Genomic DNA, 8,527 nt, shown 5'->3' with positions numbered 1-8,527 from the left:
TTTATGGCCCCACTTTTTATCCTTTTAATTTAAATGGATTCTTTGCTCCCCCTGAAGATGGAGGCCACCTCCTTTGCAAGGACTTCTATTTCTCCCACTTTGAGGCCACGATATAATTCTCCGCATTTTTAGGTACTTAATAGTAAATCACTTGGTTCACTTGGTTCCCCTGCCTGCCTAGGAAAGGTCAGGAGATGGTCCAGCGCCATGTTTAGCACTGTTAATTCTTTCAGTGCTTTCGTTTTGCTTGGGCCTCTCGGGGATGGCCCGGAAAAGAGCGCAAGCCAGGGTCTAGGGCCACACAAGTGGATTCGGATTGCTCCCTCAGCCCTGAAAAGTGGCTCTCTCCCCATCAGCATTATACTTGCACAATGGTTTTGTTTTTAGGTGCATCCACCTCATCACATGGCTACCGGCCACACAGCAACGAACAGCACCTAGGAAACACAGAGCCTGTCTACCTCCAGCCCCGCCACTAACCCTTGGCCAAAGGGAAAGGGGCAGGACATCCGCCCGCTCTGAGCCACCTCCGGAAGTGACGTCGGAGTGTCAACATGCAAGATGGCGGCCCATCACCGGCAGAACACAGCAGGGCGGAGGAAAGTGCAGGTATGGAAGCCCGGTTCCTCGGTCTTCCGGACGCGGCTGGCAGCTCTGGGCCCACTCCAGCTAGAAGGTGCCCGGGGCCATGGCCAGCTGGGGTAGCGGCATGGGGCGAACGGGGCGGGGCGCGGCCGGCCACGAGGGGTGGGGCCGCGGCGCTAACGGCTTGAGGAAGGGGCGGGGGTCGGCCTGCTTGGCCCTTGGGGCCCAGGCCCGGGACCCTCGCGGGCGGCATTCTGAGCCCGGGATTGCTGGTCGCCGCTGTTCTGTAGGAATGGACTTGCGGGGTCGCGATAGGCTCGTTCCCCGCCCACTTGCCTCCCCCTTGCCCTGCCTTTCTTCGAAGCGCTCTGCCCTCGCTGCGTCGGAGCCGAGGCCTCCAGGGGTTTCCCAAGGGGTTGGGCGTTGGAGGAGTGAGCGGCTTGTGCGGGGGCGTGGCGAGGCGGCGGAGCGCCAACGGCCCTGCGGGGTTTCTGCTGAGGATTCCGCACTTGGGAGCCCCCAGCCCTCTCTTATGTGGGAGCTGTCCCCTGGGTAGGTGTAAGTGACATGAGAATGTGCGTGGGGAAATTATAATTTTAATTGTTTTAGTATCTTCATTTCTTCATCTTCAGTGTGCCTCGCTGAATCTTTCTTTATTGTTTGTGTAATTTATTGTCCATGTGGTAAAGAGTTGTCTAATCTTACCGTGTGTGTCTTGTGCCTTATGCCTTTGTGAATTCACTTTTGTTTGCGGTTACGCTTAAGAGTTATTGCCACTTCGGGGAACATCACACACCGGGGCCTTTCTGGGGCTGGGGGGCTGGGGGAGGGATAGCATTAGGATAAATACCTAATGTAAATGACGAGTTGATGGGTGCAGCAAACCAGCATGGCACACGTATACCTATGTAAAAAACCTGCACGTTGTGCACATATATCCTAGAACTTAAAGTATAATAATAATAAAAAAGAGTTATTGCCACTTAATATTTTCAGTGATGCAGGGAATAAAAGCCCTCTTACAGGTGTTTGCCTGCAGTTATATTGTATGTGGTAGTGGCAGTTTGGTGCATTTATTCATTAAACATTTACCTAGCACTTAGAGTGGCCCCCAAAGGGGAAAAGGGATTGAAAGAGTGTAGGAATAATTAACACCTAGGCTTTCTTTATAAAACACAGCATTATATGGAGTTCTGCAGGTTGAAATCAAGTGTCAGATAAAGGTAGTTAGATAAAGGGGTCCTTCAGTAAGGTAATCCCAGCAGAAGGTGGTAGGCCGTAAAGTCTTCTGATTAGTTCACATCTTGGTTTTATTGATGTCATTGATCAGTACAGTGTCTTAAGCACTCACTGGATGTTTGTTGAAATTAGTGAACTTATAAGAGTCTAAACTCACCCTGTTAGGTGAGTTTTTCAGTGCATTAGTGATAGGATTTAAGTATCACCAGCATCCAAGGCAGGTAGTGAGAATGTCTCCTTGGGACTGAAATATAACTCAAAATGTAACCTGATTGTATTATAGACTGTATGGTGGTATACATCTTAGGGGAGTAAGGGTAGTTAATCAGGCCTTTCAGTTTATTGCATTAAGACTTAAAAGTCCTATTACTGCAGTGTGTTCCCTGCTTGCTTCCTTCCCAGGCCTGCCCACTACCAAAATGCATGCAATAAAGTATATATATTTTAAAAAGACTTACAAGGCAATTGTACTAGTATGGGATGGAGAAAATGTAAATTAACTGCAGCAGGTTTGGAAAAACAATGTTTTAATAGGCTGAATGTGAGCCAGTGCACGTAGAATGAGGCAGGTGATAGATAATTCCACTTTTCACTGGTCAGAGTACAAAATTAGAGTTTGGTGTTCAGCACTTAGGACCTTGTTCTTCATAGGTAGCAATCAGGTTGGTGAACTGACTTGAAATTATTTCCTATGAAGAACTTTTGAAAGAGCTAAGATTAACCTGCTGAAGAGAAGATCCAGGGAGCTTTCGGAATTTGTCCCCAAGGTATAGAAGCAGCCTGAGAAGCCACAGGGATTGATTTCATCTGAACCATCATTGTCTATGAGGTGTTTTTTAAACTAATGCGTGTTCATTGTAAAAATCCCAACAAACAAAAATATAAATTAGAGTTGCCCTCCATGCTTCCAAGAAAGCTACTGCGGGCAATGTCATGTTTTAATCCTAGACCAGGGTTTATCAACCTGAACATTCTTGAAATTTCGTCTGGATAATTCTTCGCTGTGTCTGAGGGAGGGAGCTGTCCTATGCATCACAGGTTCTTTAGCATCATCCCTAGCTTCTACCAACTAGACGTAGTAGCATCTCCCCAGTTGTGACAACTGAAAATGTCTCCAGGCGTTTTCAAATGTCCCCTCAAGGGCAAAATTGCCGCTGGTTGAGAACCACTGTTCTGTACCTCTTCCTGTTTGTGTACCTGACAACATGATTTTTTTTGCTATAAATGGAGCCATAGTATTCACTGTTTTGTGTCTTGCTTTGTCAAATTTTTAAATAAACATTCCCTTTAGCCCAGAATTCCTTATCTAAAAAATATATTCTACAAAATTGCATATGCATATATCTGTCCCTACTTATGCAAGGGTGTTGTGTGAAGCCATTCTTGAATTGCTATAAAGAAATACCTGAGACTGGCTGAAAAGAGGCATAATTGGCTCATAGTTCTGCAGGCTTTACAGGAAGTATGGTGCTAGGATCTGCTCGTCTTCCAGGGAGGCCTCAGAGAGAGTCAAAAAAGCAAGTCAACATGGCATATTCCCATTTCCACAACGGAAATATGCATTTTAAAAGTCAGGAAGGGTAATAGCAGTGATTATCCCTTTGGGAATAGATTGTGTGATTATAGATAAGATAGGACATGGGATATCTTTTAGTTTGAAATATGCACAACTTTGTATTTTTGAACTTTTAACCACATTATTTGCTCTTATACATCAAAAAGAAAACTTCTCATCTTGGAAAAAGCATATATGGGTACTTGGAGTAAATATACTTTGTCTCCTGACTGTCTCAGACCAAGAGACAGTAGCCCTAAGCTCCTTGTCAAGTTGTAGGCCAAGACAAACCATTGAGACTTAAAATATTGCTAAATAATCAGTGGAGGCTGGGCGTGGTGGCTCACACCTGTAATCCCAGCGCTTTGGGAGGCCAGAGTGGGCAGATCACTTGAGGTCAGGAGTTCGAGACCAGCCTGGCCAACATGGCAAAATCCCATCTTTACTAAAAATACAAAAATTAGCCCGCGTGGTGGCGCATGCCTGTAATCCCAGCTACTTGGGAGGCTGAGACAGGGGAATCACTTGAACCCAGGAGGCGGAGGTTGCAGTAGGTCGAGATTGTACCACTGCACTCCAGCCTGGGCGACAGAGCGAGACTCCGTCTCAAAAATAAAATGATTACTTAAAATCAGTGGAGAGGGGTCCAAACATACTGCATATTAATTATAGACATAATTTTAAATGAGTCCATGTGTTACCATCTTCAACTTCTAGGAAAACTAGAGATATGAGGGGAGAGGGATGGATTTGTGACTGTCAGAAACATAATCAAATATGTGAATTCAGATACATGATGCAGCATTTTCTCTGGTAACCAAGATATCAAAGCAAGTCTTTTCCATCCTTGGCAGTCCCTTGGTGTTATGATTTTCCAACAACCTGAGTCTGTTGATTGGCTCTCTCTGCCTCCATTTTTCCTCCTGTTACGACCTCTTCCTTCACTGCTTTACAGTGCTTGGGGAAAAAAAAATACTTCACTTAACTTGCTGCCACTTCTAGTTATGCTCTTTCCCCAGCTAAATGCCAAGAGGACTTTTGTGCTCACTACAATATCCTCAGCATTTAGAATAGTGCCAGGCAAAAAGTGGGTAATATTTGTTGAAAGAATTAAATCCATTTTCCTCTATTTTTGTATAGCCAGACATTTTAAATTTTTTCTCTGTACTTTAATGGATGCAGGTAACAAGTTTTTAAGGTGACATGTCTTGAAACATATCAGAGTATATAGTTTTCATTCTTTAATGACCACATAGAATGGATATACCATAATTTGTCTAGGCATTTCCTTATTGAAGATATTGCTTTGATTTTTTTCCATCATACTATAATTTGCTTTGAAAAAACCTCCAGAGTTATAAAATAGTAAGGGAAGTGTTACAAAAATAAATGAAAAGACAAAGATAGATAATGCAGAATGCATAAAAGATGAGGGATCAGTTTGAAAGTTCCAGTGTCTGACTCATTTGAGTTCAAGAAAGAGCAAAGAAAACAGAGATGATGATTAGTAATGGATACAAGAAAATTTCCCAGAGCTTAAGCGCCACAAATTTCTAGATTGAAGGGGCTTTCTAAATGCACAGAAAAACTAATGATAGAAAAAACAAACAAGAAATGTCACAACACCAAGGAAAAAGAGAAGATCCTAAAAGCTTAGGGAAGGAGATGACGAGGGAGTGGAGGAAAGAATGAAAATAGGATCCCTTTAAAGCTGTATGAAACAGAATGGCATTGAAATCAGTGGCAACATTGGATGCTAGAGGAACTTAACAGCAATGCTTTCAAGAGCTGAGGGAATTGCTAAATCAAATGTAAATGTGGAGGAAAGACCTTTTCAGGCATGCAAGGACTAAGTTGCCACCCATGTGCCTGTTCTTATATTATTTTCTTAAGGTATTGGAGATGTACTTCAGCAAAACTGTGAAGTGAACAAAGAAAGAAGGAGGCATTAGAATTCAGGAAACAATGGCTGTAACCCAGAAAAGCAGTAAAGGAAAACACCAAAGGTGACAGCTGTGCCAGCAGATCTAGAGGGCAGTCAGCCTAGATTGTAGTGAGAAGGAGGAGAGTTTGGAGGGGGAAGCCTTCTGAGAAAATAAAGGGGTGGGGGTGAGTTCTGTGGTACGGCAATTAAAGAAAGTTGAAGTTAAAGTGGAGAAAACCATTGAAGAAGGAAAGATTAAAACTCTAGGGAAAACAAAAAGCTCTTTGAGGAAGGAAATGTGTTCGTAATATAGTACTTAGTAGATAGCCTTACAGTCACAACAATATAGCACTGATTATTTGTTCAATTAAAAATAGGGATGTATCTATATTAGAAGAGTAGAGGAAGGAGATATTGAGGGTAGTTTCAGAACTATATCCTAATCTACAGTAGCATGAGTAAGTCGATAATGTCTAAAATGGATGAGCCGAAAAGTTAGAGGATAAGCACAATATTTAGAGAAATGCAGTTAACTGTCCAGTAGCAACAACTGAGTTGCAATTAGTTACCTTTAGGGATGAAGACTAGGTGTGGGAGTCTTATCCAGACAGTAGAGAGACTGTTTTTCATTACAGTCATTACTATTTGATTTTCTAAATACAAGCAAGAATTACTTGGATAACAAATGATCAAATTTTAAAAACTAAGTAATATATGTTGTTTGTAAAACATTCAGAAAACATGAAAGAGACATGAATGAGTGAAAAATCACCATAATCCCATCATTCAGAAATAACTGCTGGTTATTTTATTTTATTTTTATTTTTTTGAGACATTGTCTCACTCTGTCTTAAGGCTGGAGTGCAGTGGCACCATCTTGGCTCACTACAACCTCTGCCTCCTGGGTTCAAGCGATTCTCCTGCCTCAGCCTCCTGACTAGCTGGGACTACAGGTGCACACCACCACACCCGTCCAATTTTTGTATTTTTAGTAGAGACGGGGTTTCACCATGTTGGCCAGGATGGTCTTGATCTCCTGACCTCGTGATCTGCCCGCCTTGGCCTCCCAAAGCTGGGATTACAGGCGTGAGCCACTGCGCCTGGCCCCTGGTTATTTTTATGTATGTATAGTCTTCAAAACTTGTGTATTCTGAAATATTTAATATTTTGAAACATTTTTATAATAATGACTATTGTACATTGCTGTGTTGGACCACACATATTTCACTAAAAATATATCATGGCTTTCCTCCCATGTTTATCAGTCTAGACCTCCATCAACTCTTTCTTATTCTTTAGAGACAGGGGTCTCATGCTGTTGCCCACGCTGTAGTACAGTGGTGCCATCATAACTCACTGCAGCCTCAAGCTCCTGGGCTCAAGCAGTCCTCCCACCTCAGCCTCCTAAAGCACAGAGATTATAGGCATGAGCCACCACACCTGGCCTACATCAACATTTTAAGTGATTGAATAGTATTGTGTTTTACAGATGTGCGTGCTAGAATTTATCCAACTAGGATACTTCTAATTCTTTTGCATTTTAAAGCACACATCTTTAGGAAATATCGTTGAAGAGGTTGGCCCAGACTGGTTTTGACAGTAATTACTTTCCACCTAGAATGAGAATTCTGACATTCAGGTTATTCTTTCACTCTTGCCTTAACCAGTCAGATAATCTCCCAGAAGTCTGGATATCAAGATTTAGATATGCTGCACAGTCTCAGTTAAAGGAAATGGGAGCTAGGTAAGCAGCCCTGGAACCCCAGAGAAAGAGAGATTGAGAAAGACTGAAGTTGACATTGAAACTAGCTTGGTTCCTGGTGGCTTTGGAAAGCCAATTCATGCAATGATACGTGTGTCTTTTATATGCCAGACACTATAATGGGGGCACAGTGGTGGAAGGAACAAGGCAGACAAGTCCCTTGCCTTCTTGGAGCTATTATTCTAATGGAGAAGATACTCCAAAAAATATGAATGTGGCCGGGCGCAGTGGCTCACACCTGTAATCCCAGCACTTTGGGAGGCCAAGGTGGGTGGATCAGAAGGTCAGGAGTTCAAGACCAGCCTGGCCAAGATGGTGAAATCCTGTCTCTACTAAAAATAAAAATTAGCTGGGCGCCATAGCAGGCACCTGTAATCCAAGCTACTCGGGAGGCTAAGTCGGGAGAATTGCTTGAACCTGGGCAGCAGAGATTGCAGTGAGCCAAGACTGCACCACGGCACTCCAGCCTGGGTGATACAGTGAGACTCTGTCTCAAAAAAAAAAAAAAAAAAAGAAAGAATATAGAATGTGGTGAGAACTGTTAAATAAGTAAGGTAAGTGATAGATAGGGTCATAACCCTGAGGAGAATGAGATCAGGAAAGGCCTTTCCAAGGAGACCTTTCTCCAAAGATCTGAAGAGTAAGGGTGAGTTAGACAAGATGAAAGCTGGAGAAAGAGTATTCCTATAGGGATTTGAGGGGTGGTGAATCTTCATGACACTGGCAACAGTAAATGAGAAGGTGCTGGGATGGGAAAGAGCTTGATGTGTTTACGGAACAGAAAGGAGTTTGGAATGACTGTCATAGAAGAAGCTGGGGGCAGTCAGTTTGAAATGAGTGTGAGGATGCAGGGTTAGAACTAAGCATTTGAGGAGTTTGAACTTTAAATTTTGTGAAAAGCCATTGGAAAGTTTCAGCAGAGAAGTGTGATGATTTGATTTTTTAAATGCCTCTTATAAATGATGACTGTATTTCCTGACCTTGGGCTCTGTTAAGATATCCTTGTATCCTTGTGTTGAAGTCTCCTTTAAAAAACAAACAAACAAAAAAAAGCTGGTTTGAGTAGATCTCAGTTACAGTTAATTGCATCCAAAAGACTGGGTTAAAACAACATCCTTGTAGCTATTTGTGTCTGCAGCCCTGGCCCTTTTTAAAGGACAAATCTCTGGAAATTGAATTTTAAAGAACATTTCAAAGAGTTTAAAATTTTGTCAGAAAGTGTTTATCCTCAGGGGAAACAAAAATGGCAGTTATTTTTAAAAATTCTTGTATTGGCCGGGCGCGGTGGCTCACGCTTGTAATCCCAGCACTTTGGGAGGCCGAGGCGGGCGGATCACGAGGTCAGGAGATCGAGACCACGGTGAAACCCCGTCTCTACTAAAAATACAAAAAAAATTAGCCGGGCGTGGTGGCGGGCGCCTGTAGTCCCAGCTACTCGGAGAGGCTGAGGCAGGAGAATGGC

The 8,527-nt window shown here is 43.0% G+C and overlaps 1 protein-coding gene across 14 annotated transcripts in view; it reads left to right on the top strand.

Moving 5' to 3' along the window:
• The first annotated feature begins 515 nt into the window (after positions 1-515).
• The window catches only part of WDR48 (WD repeat domain 48), a 44,157-nt gene continuing 36,145 nt past the window's right edge, over positions 516-8,527 (top strand). For 7 of the 14 annotated variants that reach the window (XR_010114150.1, XR_010114146.1, XM_055282039.2 and 4 more), the window contains exon 1: positions 538-609. Coding sequence is in view for 9 of the 14 variants with exons in the window: in XM_055282039.2 (XP_055138014.2) it covers positions 562-609 (48 nt within the window). In the remaining 5 variants the exon portion in view is untranslated. Of the gene's footprint in view, positions 610-997; positions 1,138-8,527 lie in introns of those variants that run through there. The other 7 variants (XR_008658398.2, XM_055282028.2, XM_063611568.1 and 4 more) reach the window with 4 other exon arrangements.

This window comes from Symphalangus syndactylus, chromosome 1 (assembly GCF_028878055.3).
Source record: "Symphalangus syndactylus isolate Jambi chromosome 1, NHGRI_mSymSyn1-v2.1_pri, whole genome shotgun sequence".
Classification (NCBI taxonomy): Eukaryota; Metazoa; Chordata; class Mammalia; order Primates; family Hylobatidae; genus Symphalangus; species Symphalangus syndactylus.
Note: the sequence above shows the minus strand (reverse complement) of the source record. Positions and strands in the feature narration are given on the sequence as shown.